Below are 21,304 nucleotides of genomic sequence, written 5' to 3'. Positions count from 1 at the left end.
TCAACTTAATTTCAGCTAATGTCAGTAACTCAGTGACAACTGCAGAAAATCTTAGAGATAGCTTAACTCTCTAGGATATTAGATATCAATAAAGCAATTTCAGTGTAAAGAAAAGCATTACATTTCACCTTTTCTGGTACATTTTTATATATAAGAGAAAGTGAGAAAGATGTTGCGTGCAATGGAGTTTGGCTCAAATAACAGCTTACCTGATACCCCAATTTGCAGCTAAGTCTCAAAGCTTCGTTTGACTTTTCAAACTTCTAGTCAAAAGACTGATCCTTGTTAGTACATAAGGAACAATTGAGGTTTTTTCCAAGCGCAGCTAAAACATCAACATCAAGACCCGCGTTACTATGTTTCTCTTCTATTTTCTTCTTCATCGTCATCACCTTCGAATTTACCACTCCGTAGTTATTGCCTCTTCTTAGCCTTAGTAAACATCTTCTGATAATGAGTAAACATCTTCTGATATGTTTCAACTTTGGATGCCCCACCCAAAAAACGCAAGCTCAGTCAGGCGGCTCTCAGCTGTGATTTTAAATAGATGGTGGGTTGTGTTTTTGAGAATGGGTAATGATGACTTCTAGTTGTTGTACAACTTGTAGTTACTTAGGTGAAAAAGAAGGACTCGGAGCAGGGAGCTTTGTACATGAGAGACACTTTTGTCATTGAATTATAGAAATGCTTGAAATTTTAGACATAACACTTCTTTCTTTAGACATGTTTTGATTTAAATGCAAGGAAGGAACACTACAAAACCACACATCTGGCTGGGGTTGTTTTTAGTCACCTCGTTTTCTTTTGCCTCCAGCAGGTAGCTCGATTTGGACAAAACTTGGAACGTAATCAAGAATAACTGGCTGAGGTTGTTGGGATAAGCTTGAAGAAGAAGAGAGATTAAGTTAAAGTCTATCCTAATCCTACCGAGTAATGGTTTCCCTAAAGGATTATGATTAGATGAAGTTTAGGAGTTATCTAAACACAATTATAATTTGTATTAGGAATTATCTCTAATCTCTATAAATATAGAGTTGCCAAAGTTGTGGTAAACCTATGAGCTTGAGAGATTAAGATAGAGAGATTGTGAGAGAAAGCTTAAAGTTTTGAGTTAGTTACTTTAAGCTAATATAAGAGAGTCATTCTTATAAACATTCTTGTGTTCTTAATTCTTTCTTGCTAAACTAGATTTGGTATCAGAGCCTCCAGGTTCGTTATTTGAAACATGAGTGAGATAACCGAGACTAGCATCAAACCAAAAGAGAACGTACCTTCATCGATAAAATGTCTGATGCTAACTCCTATCAACTATACGGTTTGGGCTATGAGGATGAATGTTGCTCTGCGTGTTCACAAAGTTTGGGAAGCAATCGATCCTGGAACAACAGAAACGGAGAAGAATGACCTTGCAAGAGCTCTCTTATTCCAGTCCATACCAGAGTCGATGATTCTGCAAGTTGGTGATCAGGTTACTGCTAAAGGGGTATGGGACTCGATCAAAGCAAGAAATCTTGGAGCTGATCGAGTAAAGGAAGCAAAACTGCAGACTCTCATGGCTGAATTCGACAGGATGAAGATGAAAGAGACAGATACTATTGACAACTTTGTCGGTAAACTCTCAGAGATCTCCACAAAATCTGCATCATTGGGAGAAACCATTGAAGAAACTAAAATTGTGAAGAAATTCTTGAAAAGTTTACCGAGAAAGAAATACATACACATCATTGCAGCACTTGAGCAGGTCCTTGATCTGAAGACAACAACGTTTGAAGACATTGTTGGGAGATTAAAGACTTACGAAGAACGGATCGCAGAGGAAGAAGATTCACAAGATAATCAGAGTAAGCTCATGTATGCAAATTCGGATTCACAATCCTATGAATTCAACTATGAGGGAGGTAGAGGAGGAAGAGGTTCTTACCGTTGGAGAGGCAGAGGTCGAGGACGTTCTGGTTTCCAACCAAGAGACAAGTCGAGAATTACTTGTTATAGGTGTGACAAGGTTGGACATTATGCATCTAACTGCCCTGATCGTCTCCTCAAATTAATCAAAGCACAAGAAACTTTGAAGAAGGAAGATGAGGATAACACACAAGAAGCAGAGTCTCTTATGATGCATGAGGTGGTATTTCTCAATGAGAAAAATATGCAGTTAAAGAAGTATGAAGATTGCTCAGACAATACTTGGTATCTGGACAATGGTGCCAGTAACCATATCACTGGAAATCAAGCATGGTTCAGCAGAACTGACACTATGGTCACAGGGAGAGTTTGTTTTGGCGATGACTCACATATTGACATAAAAGGTAAAGGTTCGATCGTGTTTATTACTAAAATTGGAGAGCGTAAGGTGTTGCAGGATGTCTATTACATACCAAACCTCAAAAAGCAACATCATTAGCTTAGGACAAGCTACTGAAGCCGGTTGTGAGGTCAGGATGAAAGGAGGTTGTCTCACCTTGTATGATCGAGTAGGAAACTTGTTGTTAAAGACATTAAGGTCGAGGAACAGACTCTACAAAGTAGTATTGGAAGTAGACAATACTAAGTACCTGCAACTTGTGGCTTCTAATGATTCGAATATGTGGCATGAATGCCTAGGACACGTGAGTCTTGAAACCATCAATACCATGGCAGAAAAGAAACTAGTGTTTGGAATTTCGAATTTGGCAAAAGAGAAGGAGATATGCGAATCATGTTTGCTTGGTAAATAAACAAGAACAGTCTTTCCAAGAGCAACATCTTATCGAGCAACACAGGTTCTTGAGCTTGTCCATGGAGATCTTTGTGGTCCAATCTCACCATCTACACCTGCACACAAGAGGTACATTTTCGTCTTGATTGATGATCATTCTCGGTATATGTGGTCTTTTCTTTTAAAAGAGAAGAGTGAGGCATTCGGAAAATTCAAAGCATTTAAAGCAGTAATGGAACAAGAGTCTGGAGCTATGATTAAAACATTTAGAACAGACAGGGGAGGTGAGTTCATGTCTCAAGAGTTTCTGAGTTTTTGTGAGAAAGAAGGCATCAACAAGCACTTCACCGCACCGTATACACCGCAACAAAACGGTGTAGTCGAGAGGCGGAATAGGACACTGCTCGAGATGACTAGGAGTCTGTTGAAGCATATGAACATGCCCAATTACCTATGGGGAGAAGCGGTAAGGCATCCGACCTACATCATCAACAGGGTTGGAACACGAAGTTTGGTGTTTCAGACGCCATACGAATGTTTTAAGAAGAGGAAACCGAATGTAGAGCATCTTAGAGTATTTGGCTGTGTTGCCTATGCTAAGATAGAGAATACACATCTCAAGAAGCTCGATGACAGATCGAAAATGCTTGTGTACCTTGGAACAGAACCAGGCTCCAAGGCATATCGACTTCTTGATCCGACATACCGGAAAATCACAGTCAGTAGGGATGTTGTGTTTGAAGAGAATCGAAGCTGGAAGTGGAATAAGTCTCAAGAAGAATCTGCAGAATCAGGCTCGTTTACTCTCAGTTTTGGTGAGTTTGGTAATAATGGGTGAGAGAAACTGCAGACACTATAAACGAAACAGAGGAGAATGAAGAAAATGGAGAAAATAATGGTGATGTTCTTGGAGATGATGAAGCTACAGAATCTGAGACCGAAACTGCAGAAGAACAAGAACAGACACATGAGTCCTCTGTGTTGTCGCAGAACCCTGTTACGGACCAACAGCTGCAGCAGCCACTGGTTTTACGACAATCAGCAAGACAAGTGAAGAGACCTAGTTACCTGAATGACTATGTGTTGTTAGCAAACATTGAAGGAGAGAATCTTCTGTTGGTGACTAATGGAGAACCGTGTAATTTCAGAGAAGCAAGCGAGTTAAAGGTGTGGAGAGATGCTTGCGAAGAAGAAATTAGTTCGATAACAAAGAATAAGACTTGGAGTCTAGTTGATTTACCATTTGGAGTCAAGCCTATTGGTTTGAAGTGGGTTTTTAAACTGAAACGTAATGTGGACAACAGCATTAACAAATATAAAGCGAGGCTTGTCGCAAAAGGATATGTGCAGAGGCATGGGATAGATTTCGACGAGGTTTTTGCTCCTGTTGCTAGAATTGAAACAATTCGTTTCATTATCTCCTTAGCTGCTTCAAGAGGGTGAGAGATTCACCACTTAGATGTGAAGACAGCCTTTCTTCATGGTGATTTAAGAGAGGATGTTTATGTTCGACAGCCAGAGGGATTTGTTGTTAAGAACTGTGAAGAGAAGGTCTACAAATTGCACAAGGCGCTCTACGGGCTTAAACAAGCACCTCGTGCTTGGAACATCAAGCTAAACAACATTCTTGGGGACTTAAACTTTGAAAGGTGTACCAAAGAGCCATCTCTGTATAGAAAACGATACAATGATCAACTTCTCATCGTAGCAGTCTACGTGGACGATCTACTTGTCACTGGTTCGAGTCTTGGGCTGATACTTGACTTCAAGAAAGAGATGGGTGGAAGATTTGAGATGAGTGACTTGGGAAAACTCACTTACTATCTGGGAATCGAAGTTTTCCAAGGAGCTGATGGGATTTGGCTAAAACAAGAGAGATATGCGAAGAAGATCTTGACAGAGGCAGGAATGAACGAGTGTAACTCTGTTCTTATACCAATGGAGACTGGTTTAGTTCTTTCTAAAACAGAGGATCCTCGACGAATTGATGAACGAGTGTATCGAAAGAATATTGGTTGCTTAAGGTATTTACTTCACACTCGGCCTGATCTTTCATATGCTGTAGGGATTCTGAGTCGTTATCTGTTGGAGCCTAGAGAATCACATGGAGCTGCATTGAAACAAGTTCTGAGATATCTTCGTGGAACACTCGATTTCGTACTTCATTTCAAGAAAGGAGATCAAACTGGTTTAGTCGGATATAGTGACAGTAGCCATGGAGTGGATGTTGATCATGGAAGAAGCACAGCCGGTCATGTTTTTTATTTCAACGATTGTCCTATCACTTGGTGTTCGCAAAAACAACAAGTGGTGGCCTTGTCCTCATGCGAAGCTGAATTCATGGCGGCAACAGAGGCTGCTAAGCAGGCTATTTGGCTTCAAGAACTCTTTGCTGAAATCGTTGGAACCACTTGTGAAAGGGTGTTAATACAAGTCGACAACAAATCTGCTATTGCACTTACTAAGAATCCTGTCTTCCACGGTCGCAGTAAACACATTCACCGGCGTTATCACTTTATATGGGAATGTGTTGAAAATGGACAGGTTGAAGTGTTACATGTCCCAGGAGTTGAACAGAAAGCTGACATTTTGACCAAAGCACTTGATAAGAACAGATTCAAGGAGATGAGGAATCATATTGGAGTTCTCAGCATGTCAAGGAAAGATTTCAAGCTTAGAGGGGAGATTGTTGGGATAAGCTTGAAGAAGAAGAGAGATTAAGTCAAAGTCTATCCTAATCCTACCGAGTAATGGTTTCCCTAAAGGATTAGGATTAGCTGAAGTTTAGGAGTTATCTAAACACAATTATAATTTGTATTAGGAATTATCTCTAATCTCTATAAATATAGAGTTACCAAAGTTGTGGTAAACCTATGAGCTTGAGAGATTAAGATAGAGAGATTGTGAGAGAAAGCTTAAAGTTTTGAGTTAGTTTCTTTAAGCTAATATAAGAGAGTCATCCTTATAAACATTCTTGTGTTCTTAATTCTTTCTTGCTAAACTAGAGAGGTCCTGTCTGATATTTAACCAGCGGATCGAAACCAAATTCACTGACTTGATTATCCTCGCCGAGAATGAATATCTTGTCGATGCAGTCACCCATCCATCTCTCACAACACACGACGACTTTCTTATCCTCGTCAAGCACAAACGTTACCAGATCAGTAATTCGAAGATGAGGGCTCAAATCGAATGCTAAGACCTTGTTCCAGGACACCACTTTGGTGGAGTCATCATCAATCTTACTTGTCACCCATATCTCAGCCTTGGATGTATCATCGGGCTGTAAAAACACGGAAAATTTCTAGTCTCTAACAGCAGAAAGACTCAAAATGTTATACCCACTCAAACAGAGATGATTTCTCAGTTAAGAAATCAAATTTGACCAATGACCAGCCAAGATGCGGTTTTGATTCCTCCTTAGCTAAAAAGTAAGTATTTCCCTTCAAAGGCACGATGTCTTCAGAGAACATACCATCCCAGCCTGGTGGAGTGAGATCACCATCAGGAATCCTCCTCCACGAATCAGAGGAGTTTAGGTCGTAGATCTCTGTATCTTCGCCACGATAATTAAAGCACAAAATTTTGTAGCTTCTTTGACTCCAGGAGGACTTGTTGTTGTTGTTGTTCTTGTAGTACCCGAGAACAAATGTGTTGGTATTCTTCCAACGATTGTTGGCTTCGATCCACCTGGTTTGACCAGTAAACGGGTTCCAAACCACTATTTCATATGGGATGTTATCATCGTTGACGCATATCAATAAGCCGTTGCAGTGAAAGACTTCTGTTATATCGAACTGACGTGAATTGTTAGAACACGGATGTGGTAGGCTAAGCTCTCTTTTTACCTCTACAGATGGAAGAGGAGGAACATCATCTCCATGGGGAAGATTGATTATGCTCAACGGACAAATCCTCTGCTTCTCTGGTGCTCTTTCGCGAATCTCCTATCTTCAGTGAACAAACGGTTCCATCTTTTGCAAGTAGCTTGTAACCGTTTCAAGGATGTGGCCGGAACGCGACAGAGTATCTCATCTACCAAATCGTTAAGAAGCTCCACCGGTCTCGCCATCGATCTCAGTCTCAAATTAAGTTAGGGTTTTGCTTTTTACCTTTCCTCTTTCTTTGCCAACAATCAACATATATAATTGGATAGGAGCAACTAAAATGTTAATTTATGTTGAGAATGGAAATCTGATTTTATTTATGTTTCGAATTGTTGGTTTAATGTCGGTTCAACAATTGAATCGAGAGGTCTGTCTGAACCAATTAAACCATACCGCCATAATAATTCTCAGAATGGCTTCTTCTTCTTCTTCTTTTTTCCGATTGGGATAACATATATAGGGCCTTCACATAGTGATGCAGCTCATCACATGAAGTACAGAGTCAGGTCAGTTCAAGTAGTGACTGGTGGCGGTGTTCTTTTGTTTGAAACTTTATATATGTATATTGCTTATCTTGGTTAGGATTAGTATTTGAAATGGAAGCAATCGCCACATAAAGTATCTCTCTTTCTTCATGATGTGGCAGGAGATCTTCAGCTAGAGAGACCATTTGAAAGACAAGCTTATGGAAATCAATTTACTCTAATCTCTCTTTACATATGTTATCCCTTCACATTATTTAGTGCATTCTCTTACCTCAAAGTACTCTGCTTTTTGAGCGAGGGGTGAATTAATACAATAAACTCACAAATCAATCGCGAAACTGAATAATACGCTTAATTGACACCGGAAACTCTCGATGTTCATGAAAACACGGAGGAATCCTCACCGGCTCTCGAGTTGAGAGAAACCCAGCGATTACAGAAACAAGTTTTTAAGAGAAAGTTTCACAAAAGATCTATGACGATATGAAAAAGAGAAGATGAGCTAACAAGTGCTCTTTATGCTTCTAAAAAAGATTCTAACAGCCTCCCGCATCCAGCCGTCCACGTGTTATTTGAAGACTCCCACTTGCATTCGCACGTGTTGCTCCGCACGTGTGACTCTGCAACATAAAAATGTATCAAATCTCCCTCCTTTGCAGAGCCTTGTCCACAAGGGTCTTCAAACCTCAAACTCAGGAAACTTCTTGCGCAAGTCGAACAGAAATTCCCATTTCGCTACCTCCACAGGCTCATTAACCCACTTCACAAGAACCTTAGTAACCGCACGCCCATGTCTGTTAACCATCTTCCTCTCCAAGATCAGTTCCGGTTCTTTCTCAAACACATCAGGCAATATAGTAGGAAGGCTTGTAGCAGTAGGCACATTACCAACCAACTCCTTTAATTGCAAAACATGAAAGACAGGGTGTATCTTAGTCCCCTCAGGTAGATCCAACTTATAAGCCGCTTCACCACAACGATCAATAATCTTGTAAGGACCATAGTACTTTGGGGCAAGCTTTTGATTCGACCTCAAAACCACAGAATTCTGGCGATATGGCTGTAGCTTCAAGTAAACAAAATCACCAACATCAAAGTCTCTCTCAGAACGACGTCTGTCAGCCAGCTGTTTCATTCGATGCTGAGCTCGCATGAGATGAAACTTCAAGAGTTTTAACATATTCTCCCTCTCCTGTAAGGATCTGGCCACCACGGCTACCTTAGATTCTCCGGGTAAATAAGGAAGATGCACCGGAGGAACCTGACCATAGACTGCTTCATATGGTGTCATGCGAGTCGAAGTATGGTAATTAGTATTATACCAGTACTCTGCTAACGCGAGCCACTTACACCACATGTGTGGTTAAGCATGACACATACAACGCAGATATGCCTCCAAACAGCGGTTAACCACCTCCGTCTGACCATCACTTTGTGGGTGATACGCTGTAGACATCCTCAACTCCACTCCTTGCAATGTGAAAAATTCCTTCTTGAAATCACTGGTAAACACCGAGTCTCGATCACCCACTATCGAAGTAGGACAACCATGATGCTTAAAAACATTATCAAGGTAAGCCTGAGCCACTGTCAAAGCGCTATATGGGTGAGATAGAGCAATGAAGTGGGCAGCCTTACTGAGTCTATCGACCACCACCATAATAACAGACTTATTGGCGGACATGGGAAGACCCTCAATAAAATCCATCGAAACATCACTCCACACTGCTTCAGGAATTGGCAAGGGTTGTAATAGGCCAGGTGATGCAGCATTGTCAGTTTTACCGCGTTGACACACCTGACAACTTCGAATGTACGCGTGAATATCAGTGATCATACCCTTCCAATAAAACACCCCACACACCCTCTGATAAGTGACCTCACGACCAGAATGTTCCCCTACACCAGAACAATGAAGCCATTGCAAAATCATTTCACGAATCTTAGTATTATTGGGAACCACCACTTTGCTTTTCCTGCGTAACATGTTCTGCATCCATGAATAGTGCTTCTTACCATTGGGTTTCTCTTCAAGCAGCTTAATTATCTCCTTCAATTCTCCATCTTCTTCATAAGCAGCCTGAATCTCCTTCATCAAATCGCACTCCACTACAGTCATAGCCATGTGCAAAACCTCCGAACCCTCCACACGAGACAGGGCATCAGCAACCAGATTCTCCTTACCCTGCTTGTATTGTATCTCATAATCGAATTCAAGGAGCTTGGGTAACCGCTGCTGTTGAATTGGAGTGTTTAATCTCTGCTCCAACAAATACTTCAAACTCCTCTGATAAGTTTTAATAACAAAGTGAGCTGGTAACAGATAGTGTCGCCACTTCTGTACTGCGAAAATTACTGCGAGCAACTCCTTTTCGTAAATAGACAGGTGCAACTGCTTTCCCTTAAGTTGTCTACTTATGTAAGATATCGGATGTCCCTCCTGCATTAACAGTGCACCAATACCATGACCACACGCGTCAGTCTCTACCACGAAAAGCTTATCAAACAATGGTAACACAACACTGGTGTCTGGCACAGAGCTCGTTTTAGACCCTCATAAGCTTCCTGAGCCTCATCATTCCACACAAATGCATCAGTCTTAGTTAAAGCATGTAATGGTCTTGCGATTATACCGAAATTCTTCACAAACCTTCGATAGTAGCCAGCCAAACCTAAAAAACCACGCAACTGTTTAAGAGTATTGGGTTTCGGCCACTCCGCCACTGCTTTGATCTTCGCTGGATCCGTAGCAACCCCTTCACCACTAATAAAATGCCCCAAGTATTCAATTCTGTCTTCAGCAAAGTCACACTTACTCATTTTCGCAAATAAGCTCTCTTTTCGCATTGCCTCAAACACCATACGAAGATGCTCCACATGCTCAGTAATGTTCTTGCTATAGATGAGTATATCATCAAAGAATACTAAGACAAATTTCCTCAAAAACTCCTTAAACACCGAATTCATTAAGCTTTGAAAGGTGGCTGGTGCGTTAGTTAAACCAAACGGCATCACCAAATATTCATAATGCCCACCATGTGTCTTGAAAGCTGTTTTAGGAATGTCTTCTACTCGCATTCTCACTTGATGATACCCTGCGCGTAAATCAATCTTCGAAAAAACCTTAGAACCACCCAGCTCATCAAGTAAGTCTTCAATCAATGGAATTGGAAACCGATCCTTAACTGTTACACCATTCAGTTCTCTGTAATCCACGCATAACCTCCAAGTGCCATCCTTCTTCTTCACAAGAACCACAGGTGATGCAAATGGACTAGAACTTGGTTGTATCGTACCCCCTGAGAGCATATCTTCAACAATCTTGTCAATTTCATTTTTCTGATGAATTGCATATTTGTACGGCCTCTGAATCAAAGGGTTAGCTCCCTCCACTAACTGTATTTTGTGATCATGATTCTTCCGGAACGGGGGTAAAGCTTTTGGCTCCTCAAACACATCCGGAAAAACTTCTACTAACTCTTCAATCACCGGACTTGTAATTGTCTTACCACTTATATAGCATTCAATGAAGCGACCATAGTACTCTTCTCAGTCAATACTTTAGATACGCAAATCATTGACACTTGCACCTCATCATCCTCCATCTTCTTCAACTTCTTAGCTTTCACATCACGTACAGAACCATTCTGTATTCCATACAACATCACCCTCTTGTTTTTCCACATAAAGCTCATCTCTAACAGCTTAAATTCCCAGGTGATAGGACCTAAAGTTTCCAGCCATTGTACTCCTAATACCATGTCACAACCTTGAAGGGGAATCAACATCACATCAGACTTAAAAAATGTTGTCCTGAACCTCCATTGGAATCCTTCTACCTTTCCCCGAACTCCCAACTTCCTTCCATCGGCCACAGCTACTTTTGTCAGCTTAGAAGCCCTCACCTTGCACCCCAGCTTAGCCGCAACCTTTGGATCAACAAAATTGTGCGTAGATCCAGAGTCTAACAACACGTATATTGGCTTATTCCCATATAACCCTTTCACCCACATAGTCTTGTAATCTGATATACCCGAGACCGCATTAATCGAAACTCTTGGCATAAGCTTGTCATCCTGTTCACAGTCTTCCCAAACTTCTGTCTCATCTGCATCTTCCACTTCCATACTGTATAACTGTGTTTTCTTATGTTGTTGGTAATGCTCAGGCGTAAACTTCTCATCACACCAATAACAAAGACCCTTTGACCTCCTGTCACTCATCTCTTCCTTAGACAAAAATTTCTTTGGTGCACCCTCATTCACCTTGGCAACAGTACGAACTCCTTGAGGATCTCCCTTGGCCACATTACTTCCCTTAGTTGACTGCCAAGCTTGTGGTACTTGCTTCTTAGGGTGTGCCTTCTCATATAGCCTTCCCAAAAGCAAACAATGCCTCACAGTTTGTGGTTGAAACATTCTCACATGCATTTGAGTATCTAATCGCAACCCTGCCAAATAAAGACTCACCAAATATTCTTCAGATAGATTCACTCTTGTCTTAATAAGATCAAATTTCTGATGGTAATCAATGATTCCATCTGTTTCCTGTAACTGCTTCAGTTCAGCCATGGGATCATCGCATTCATCTTCAAATCTTTCCTTCAACAACTTCACATAACCATCCCAATCATAAAGCACTTCTAACCCAACACCAGACTGCAGAAACGAATAATGCCAAGTTGCAACATGTCCATCAAAATGAATTGCAGCCATCTTTACTCGCATCTCCCTAGGTGTGTAATCAACTCCAAAAAATTCTTCAACCTTAAACAACCACTCCTTAATCTGATTACCATTGAATCTAGGAAAATCAATTTTTTCCAAACGAGTCAAGTTACCATAGTGATAGTGAGCGTCAGATCTCACTGGATCAGATCTGATAACCTTTGGGGGATCCAAATGATTCGATCGAACCTCCTGCGACAGAGAAAATTCTGGTTCAGTTCGTCGGCTTCTATTACTGTTCTCACTACGATTATACTTCTCTTCTTCACGATCAGCTTCTCTCTGAACTTCCTTGCCACGATTAGCGGTAGTACGACTAAGAGCTTCGAACATCTCCGCCATATGCGTCCTCATCTGTTGATTCTGTTCTGCCATATGCTTCTTCATTTGCTCGTTTTGCTCCATCACCAAATCCTCCAAGCGCGTCATCCGCGACTCCAACGGATCTACCGGCGCAACTCCTTGGTTTCGAACTTCGATCACCTGAGAACGAGTTTCCACTCCCATTTCCAAGAATCGTGCTTGCTCTGATACCTTTAATACAATAAACTCACAAATCAATCGCGAAACTGAATAATACGCTTAATTGACACCGGAAACTCTCGATGTTCATGAAAACACGGAGGAATCCTCACCGGCTCTCGAGTTGAGAGAAACCCAGCGATTACAGAAACAAGTTTTTAAGAGAAAGTTTCACAAAAGATCTATGACGATATGAAAAAGAGAAGATGAGCTAACAAGTGCTCTTTATGCTTCTAGAAAAGATTCTAACGGCCTCCCGCATCCAGCCGTCCACGTGTTATTTGAAGACTCCCACTTGCATTCGCACGTGTTGCTCCGCACGTGTGACTCTGCAACATAAAACTGTATCATGAATATATAAACATTGTAGATTCTTAGAAACACTCGTTTATGTATTTGTATGGACTTGAGAGGTAAAATAATTTCCATCATTAGAAGCTGACCGCCTTTTGTATCAAATCACTTTGCAAACATTTTTAAAAGTCTCTATTTTGTTTGTAGATTCGTGTAAGACATAACACTTATTTGTTAGACATATGCTGTACGAGACATGTTTAGACCATAGTACTTAAATAAAACCGTGTTTTAAGGCAAGCAAGAAACACTACAAGACCACATCTTGTAGAGGTTGTTTTTAGTCTCCAGCAGGTAGCTCGATTTGGACCAAACTTGGAACGTAATTAAGAGGAACTGGCCGAGGTCTCGGATATGTAGTCGGATCAAAACCAAATTCACTGACTTGATTATCCTTGCCGAGAATGTATATCTTATCGATGCAGACTGTAGAGGCTGTCGTCGTAATCCATCCATCTCTCACAACACACGGCGACTTTCTTATCCTCGTCAAGCACAAACGTTACCAGATCAGTAAGTTGAAGATGAGGGCTCAAATCCAATGTTAAGACCTTGTTCCAGGACACCGCTTTGGTGGAGTCATCATCAATCTTACTTGTCACCCATATCTCAGTCTTGTATGTAAAATCGGGCTGTTAAAACACGGAAAGTTTCTCGTCCCTAACAGCAGAAAGTTTCAAAATTTCCCACCTTGGACGCTGATAGGGAAGAGGCACAAACAGAGATGATTTCTCAGTAGAGAAATCAAATTTGAGCAATGACAAGCCATGTTGCGGTTTTGATTCCTCCAGAGCAAAACAGTAAGTATTTCCCTTCAAAGACACGGGGTCTTCATGGAACGTACCGCCCCAGCCTGGTGGAGTGAGACCACCATCATCAGGAATCCTCCTCCACGAATCAGAGGAGCTAAGGTCGTAGATTTCTGTATCTTTGCCAGCAAGACCAAAGCACAAAATTTTGTAGCTTCTTTGACTGCAGGAGGACTTGTTGTTGTTGTACCCGAGAACAAATCTGATGAATGGCTTCCAACGATTGCTGGCTTCGATCCACCTGGTTTGACCAGTAAACGGGTTCCAAACCACTATTTCATAATGACATGTGGTGGTGCTGATGGGGAAATCGCGGACGCATAACAATAAGCCGTCGCAGTGAAAGACTTGGGTCTCAAGTGACTTGTTAAAGGAATCTGGTAGGCTAAGCTCTCTTTTTACCTCTACATATGGAAGAGGAGGAGCATCATCTTCATGTGGGGGAAGATTGATAATGCTCAATGGACAAATCGTCTGCTTCCCTGTCATGATGAGAAATAGAAACTCCTTTGCGGCTTTATCCCGGTGCTCACTCGCGAATTTCCTATCTTCTTTGAACAAACGGTTCCATCTTTTGCAAGTAACTCGTAACCGTTTCAGGGATGTGGCCGGAACGCGACAGAGTATATCATCTACCAAATCGTTAGGAAGCTCCACCGGTCTCGCCATTGATCTAGTCTTAGCTGCTGTAAAAAATCTAGGTTTTTGCTCTTTCTTTTAAGGGTTTGTTTGAATTTTAGTATGTTTACTATCCTACTATATTAATTGAGAAGTACAAATATGAAACTAACCTTAAAATGTGTAAAAAATTACACTCAATTGCCATTAGAAAAACTTGATTAAGATTAATTAATTAAATAAATAAATATAATTAATTAAAAACGAAAATTGGGGACACATAAAATAAAATAAATTGTAGAAAAATAAAATAAAAACTATTAGAATCAAAACTAATTCATACTTAAAAAAACTAACAGCTAAGATTTTAAAAATCTAATCGAATAAAATCTATATAACCTCAAATTTTATCAAAAAACTTTTCCAACACGGGTTAAATTTTTTTATCAAAAATCTAATCGAATAAAATATATAACAGTTCTGTTTAACGGATTAGATTGTAAAAATTAATAAATAAAAGACAAAAGATATAGATATAGTATCTTATCTATTTTTAAAAGTTATATTACTTTTTAGCCACAGTTTTTAGAAAAATAAAATTAAGTTGCGATTTAAATATATTCAATGCTTGAAGGTGCTTATTACAGACAAGAAAAGGAAGACACAGGAAAAAAAATCATTATTTTTAAAGAGTTTATTCAAAACCTTCACTACCTATATTTAGTGCTCTTTTTACATGTCAGTTATATATTTTTACTTACTTCATAACTAGAATTGCGTTTAATTGACAAAGGTTTAAACAATTTTATTCATTACAGCAAATGTTTTATTGACATGTTTTCAATAAACACTTTTAAAATCCAAAAATATTAATATAAGCAAATCAAATTTTTAGTCATAAACCATTATAAATAATATAATAACTAAATAAACGATTACAAATTTTCATCAGAAAAAGCTCAGCCCGCGATTTTCTGCGGGTTGGTACCTAGTTCCCAATTAGAGAAGCAGTCATTTAACTCTGTCTGTCTTAGATATAGTGAGAAAACGAAGGAGAAAAGAAGGTGGCTGAGTGAGAGAAAGGAAAGTGGATGGGTGACTGAGAGGTAGAGGGGAACGTAGAAGTGAGAGAGAGGAAAGTGGGTGGTTGACTGAGAGATGGAGGGGAACGTCGGGTCAGCATCAAATTTTTTTTTGTTTTTCTCTCTTTTCTTATTTCATCTATATATTTTTTTTTATTTTTTTTTCTATTTTACTGTTACACCTCCTATATAGGCATGTAAATGGAGCGAATATCCGGTTTTTTTTAGATATCTCTATCTATAACCGTATCCGTTTTATCTGTAATTTGTTATCCATATTTGTATCCGAAAATTTCAGAAATCCGTTATCTGGATATCCGTTAAATATTCGATTATCCGCGAATATGCACGGATATTCATAAAAAAATATTTTTTAAAAATAATACGTATTTTAGACTCAAATACAGTGTATTTGTATAAAATATCACGTATTTTGGACAAAAATACCGGATATCCATAAAAAACAAGTATCCGCTTAAAATTTAGTATTATATGTATCGGTATCCGTATATAATACAGGATATCTAGGAAAAACGGATATCCGTTATTCGTTTTAAAATTTAGCACGATCTGTATCCGTATCCGTTTTATCCGCTAATTCACTATCCGTATACGTATCCGTTTGTCCAGATATCCATTTTCTTGGAGCGGATTCGGATACGAATATGAATATCCACGAATACCGGATAATAATCTCAGGCCTATATCTAAACCTAAAATACATTCTAATATAAATTAGTTTTTTTAAAAAAATTCAGATACATAAAAATCTATATTTTTAATAATTTGATATGCATTTTATTTTATTGTTTTAAATATATGTATATGATTGTTTTGTACACATTTATTGTTACATGGTTTTTAATCCGTACACACTTATTGTTGGTTCAGAATAACCATATACAACAATAAACAATATAAATCAGTTGTGATATAGAATATATTTAAAATAATAAAAATGCATATAAAATTATATTAAAAAAAAAGATAGATTGTTTTTGTATCTGAAAAATCGGTATGAAACTAAACTATATTATCTAATATTAGACTAACTATATAAAATAAAAAAGATTCCTAGTCTCTAGTATGTAGAAAATAGTATTAAGGATAACAAAGTTGGCAATCAAAAACAAGAATCCCTTATTTGGGCTCAAGACCTTCTTTCTGATCTTGTGTCTTCGACTAGGGTAAGAATAGAACTTTAAGACTGGAAAACCTTTTCTCTTCAGCCGTTTTCGACTGTTTATCCCAAAAAGTTGCTTAAGTTGCTAAGTTGTCCCAAGATTTTAGGGTTTGTGATTGTGGTTCTTCATATCTCAACTCAAATTCCGTATTAGTTCTATCTAACCCGTCTGTTCTGAAGGGGTGTGGAGTGGTTTTCTTCTGTCCCGGTGGTTTTAGTATCTCTGGTGTCGCTAGTGTGGAGTTGTCATGTCGTCTGCGATGGATAAAGCTATGTTGGCAATGACTCTTGAAGAAGAAGAAGAAGATCTTCCGTTTGTAATGCCGGATCTACTAGATTTTTTGTCAATGGAGAGGAACGCGATGAGTTTGGTGGGGCGTACTCTTAATCCAGCTCGCCAACCTATGAAGAATTTGATCCGGGATATGCCTAGGAAGTGGCAGAAGCCTGGTCGTATGAGGGGGGTAGCTCTATCGTGCGAGAGATTTCAGTTTATCTTTGACTCAGAGCACGATCTGTTGGAAGTACTAGCTAAAGGTACTCATACTTACAATGATTGGGCCCTTGTGGTGGATAGGTGGTACGCTGATCCTCCGACAAACTATCTTCAAGTCTTTCCTGTCTGGGTTCAAATTTGGAACTTCCCGATCAATTACTATACTGTCAAAGCCATTACAGCTCTCGGTGAGATTCTGGGGGAAGTCAAAGAGGTTGCCTTTGATCCGGAGAAAGCTCAGGTTCAACAATTCGTCAGAATCAAAGTCTTATTTGATGTATCAAGACCCCTCAGAGGGTCTAAAATTCTCAGTCTGCCTAAGGGTCAATCCACAACTGTGAGATTTCAATATGAAAAATTGCAGAAAAGGTGTTATGCTTGTCAGCGTCTTACTCATGAGAACACTGAGTGCCCTTTCTTGCTTAAAAGGGATGAAGCTTTGGCTGAGGCGAAAAGAAAAGGAGATCTCCCTATTAAACAAGCTAAAGAAAACTTTATCAAAGAATCAGACCCTCTTTTTGGTGTCCTGAGAGAGGATCAGGTGGGGATAGATAAGTCGATTGGAAGACAGTGAATAGCATCTGAGGTTTTGGAAGGAATGCGTCAGTATCTCATGGCTGAGACCAATGAAGATTGGTATGTTAAAGTGGAAAGAGTGAAAAAATCAGTTAGAGAGGTGGAAAAAGATCCGATTGCTAGTAAAGCGATTCTCAGGCTTGAAGAAGTGCCAATTGTCCACTCAGATGTGAATAAGGAAAAAGGTTTGGTCTTTGATTACTCAAAAAAAAGCGATCTGCAGGGAGCAAAGTCAAATGATCCAAAGGGCTCGAAGTTGATGGCAGCTGCAATCAAAGCAAACTCTTCTAGTCAGTTGTTAAGGTTCGAGGATAATCTGTCCTTAGGTGAATCCGGTGAATTCCTTGCTCTATCTCAGCCTTTTCAGGATAGTGCAACGGTTTATAGAGCTGGCTTCTATGAAGCTAGCTCTTCCGGCACTCATCCGAGAAAGAGGAGATCATTGGATACAATGTCGTTTGATAGTAGAGGAGATCATTGGATACAATGTCGTTTGGACTAATCCTTTGCAAACAAAGCTTGGTTTGATCAATTCCCAGAAGCCAATCAAGCCTTCCTAGATATGAGAGGATCTGATCAAAGACCGGTTTTGCTAAGCCTTATATCCTCCCAATCTGCTTATAAAGGTCATTTCCGCTTTGATAGAAGTTTGTTCCGCAAGCCTGAGGTTAAAACTGCTGTAGTCAAAGCGTGGAAACCAAGTGTTGGAGGTGCTGGCTTCCGGGTTTCTCAAAGGATTCATGAGTGTAGGAAAGCTCTAAGTGCTTGGAAAAAGAAAAACAGCTCTAATTCCCTGGAGAAGATTCATCTCTTGGAAAAAGCTTTGGAGCGTGTTCAGTCAGAAAGATGGCCTAATCTCCATCAATTGCATATCCTCAAGAAAGAATTAGCAAGAGCTTACCGAGCTGAGGAGGATTATTGGAGACAAAGGAGTCGTCAAAAGTGGTTGAGATCGGGGAACCGTAATTCAAGGTTTTTTCATGGATCAGTAAAAGGGAACAGGGCAAGAATAAGGTTAGAAGTTCTGAAGGATTTTAATGGGAATGCTCAAAAATCAGAAGCAGCTAAAAGGGAGGTCGCAATTGATTATTTCACCAACCTCTTTAAGTCTTCCAATCCATCCCCATTTGAGGAGTGGTTCTCCGACTTTCAGCCTAAAGTCTCTCAGAGTATGAATGATGATCTAATCCAAAAGGTGACGGCAAAAGAAATAAAAGCAGCGACCTTTTCTATTGATGCCAGTAGTGCTCCAGGTCCCGATGGTATGTCGGCAAGTTTCTTTCAACATTATTGGTCTACGGTAGGGCCACAAGTTGTAAAAGAAGTGCAACTGTTCTTTGAGTTTGGTTCCTTTCCGGCTAAGTGGAATTATACGCACTTGTTCCTACTGCCTAAACCTCATCATCCCTCTGAAATGAAAGACCTGAGACCAATCAGTTTATGTACGGTGTTATACAAAATCATCTCCAAGGTGTTGGTGAAAAGGTTGCAACCTTTGTTGACACATGTTATGTCAATTAACCAAACGGCTTTCGTACCAGAGAGGTTAATCACGGATAACATTATGGTGGCTCATGAAGCGGTTCATAGTCTAAGTGGGAAACAAGCCTTATCTGACAAATTCATGGCTGTCAAGACTGATATGTCCAAAGCATATGACCGTGTGGAATGGAGCTACCTGAGATCCTTGTTGGTTGCTATTGGTTTTCATCCTCTGTGGATTGAATGGATCATGTGTTGTGTCTCCACGGTCACTTACTCCATCCTCATCAATGACCAACCTTTCGGTATGGTAACCCCTCAGAGAGGTTTAAGACAAGGAGACCCTTTATCTCCTTTTCTTTTTGATCTGTGCACAGAAGGTTTAACCCACCTGCTCAACAAGGCGCAAAAGGAAGGGCTTTTAGAAGGGGTAAAGTTTGGTGATAATGGTCCGGAGATACATCATTTACTCTTTGCAGATGACAGTCTTTTCATCTGTAAGGCCACCTTGAACCAAAGTCATGTGCTTCAGTCGATTCTGCTGAGATACGGGAAAGTTACAGGTCAAGAGATCAACTTATAAAAATCTTCGATCACTTTTGGGGCAATGTAAGTGCTGAACTAAAAAGGGGTATCCAGAATAAAATTGGAATCTATAGAGAGGGTGGAGCGGGGTCTTATCTGGGAATGCCAGAGTGTTTCAGTGGATCTAAAGTTCAACTTCTGAATTACATCAAAGATAGAGTCCAATCAAAAACGAATGGGTGGTATGCCAAATCTTTATCTCAGGGGGGTAAAGAAGTATTGCTGAAGTCAGTTGCTCTGGCAATGCCAGTCTTTGTCATGTCGTGTTTCAAACTTCCCAAGATGACATGTGCAAAGCTAGCGAGTGTGATGGCGGACTTCTGGTGGAATAGTACAGAGCATGCTAGCAAAATTCACTGGCAAAGCTGGGAAAAACTGTGCCTGCCTAAAGATCTAGGGGGAATGGGGTTTAAAGATATTCAAACTTTCAATCAAGCTCTCTTGGCCAAGCAAGCATGGAGGTTATTATAGTCACCTTTGTGTCTTTTTGCTCAGGTAATGAAGAGTAAGTATTACCCTCACTCCAACAAATGAGTGCAAAATTGGGAGGACGTCCATCCTTTGCATGGAGGAGCATTCTGCATGGTAGAGACCTCTTGGTGAAAGGCTTAGTCAAGAACATTGGCAATGGTAAATCTACAAGAGTGTGGATGGACAACTGGCTCGAAGATGGGGAGATGAGACCGCCTTGGAGGAAAAATAGTATCTTTACTCCAAATCTGAGAGTGGCTGAGTTAATAGACAGGCGAAGAAGAAAGTGGGATCCTCAGAAACTACACGATAACTTTCTTCCTTGTGATATCCAAAGAATCATCAAAATCAAGCCTGCTGTGGACATTGAAGACTTTTACTCTTGGAAATTCAATAAGAGTGGTGACTTCTCCGTCAAATCAGCCTATTGGTTAGCTTCTCAGTTCAATAACATCACTCTTAGAGAGCAGGCTAATCAACTCGATTCGACAAATCCGTTGAAAGCTCAGGTTTGGAGATTCCCGACTGATCCAAAATTAAAAGTCTTTCTTTGGAAAATCCTCTCAGGGGCATTGCCTGTTGCTGAGGCTTTAAACAGAAGAGGTATGCACATTGATGAAGTGTGCCAGATTTGTGGCAACGAAGTTGAGTCCATTAACCATGTCTGTAACGCTCCCGAACCGCTCTATGACCACAAAGGTCATCGGGCAGCCACGAGACGCCACTTGCGGAACTGCACCGAGGTGATCCGGCCGAGGGACGGAAGCTGCAGACTTCCCGACCGGTCCTCCCTAGCACAATCCCACCCGCTACCGAGGTTACTTAGGCTTTTCAACCCTCGCGGCCTGGTGCGTTGTGTTGGCCCGGACAAGGCCGAGTATCATTTGCAACTTGCCATGCTTTCCTGAAAACCGAATATATCACTTTAATAAAATATTTCCTCGAAAATAAATCATCAAAGTAATATATATAGATAGTCGGAAAACTTTACTCTTAGTCGTTTAAGAAAATATAGGGTTTTACAAGAAACACAAGAAAACCCTATCCGGTACCCTAACGTTTGCTCCGGCTCTAGACTCACTTAGGCTTCCCTGCAAGGCCAAAACGAAGAGTCATGAGTAATCTAGGATTACTCAGTGAGTCTGGGTACCCCCTTCTATCCTAAACAGGATACTACTCTTCCCAAGCCGACTACCCCGGCAATCAAAGAAAGCTAGCAATAACATCAAAGCAACACAGCTGGAAGCTTTAGCGGAAGCAAAACAAATCACAACCAAGCGAGGCAGATTCGATCACTACAAACCACTCGGAAGATCTCAACTCGCTACTCAC

General features: G+C 40.3%; 1 protein-coding gene and 1 pseudogene across 1 annotated transcript; both read right to left on the bottom strand.

Annotated features, from left to right (window-relative positions):
* LOC104748290 (F-box protein ETP1-like) lies at positions 5,697-6,767 on the bottom strand. The gene is made up of 3 exons (XM_019236695.1): positions 6,617-6,767; positions 6,082-6,572; positions 5,697-5,999 (listed from the first exon to the last, which is right to left on the bottom strand). The coding sequence occupies exons 1-3, from the start codon at positions 6,765-6,767 to the stop codon at positions 5,697-5,699; spliced, it is 945 nt and encodes a 314-aa protein (XP_019092240.1).
* On the bottom strand, positions 13,084-14,148 carry LOC104748289 (annotated as a pseudogene).

Source organism: Camelina sativa, chromosome 15, assembly GCF_000633955.1.
Source record: "Camelina sativa cultivar DH55 chromosome 15, Cs, whole genome shotgun sequence".
Taxonomy (NCBI): domain Eukaryota; kingdom Viridiplantae; phylum Streptophyta; class Magnoliopsida; order Brassicales; family Brassicaceae; genus Camelina; species Camelina sativa.
The sequence above is the reverse complement of the archived record's forward strand: the minus strand, read 5'-3'. Positions and strand labels throughout refer to the sequence as shown.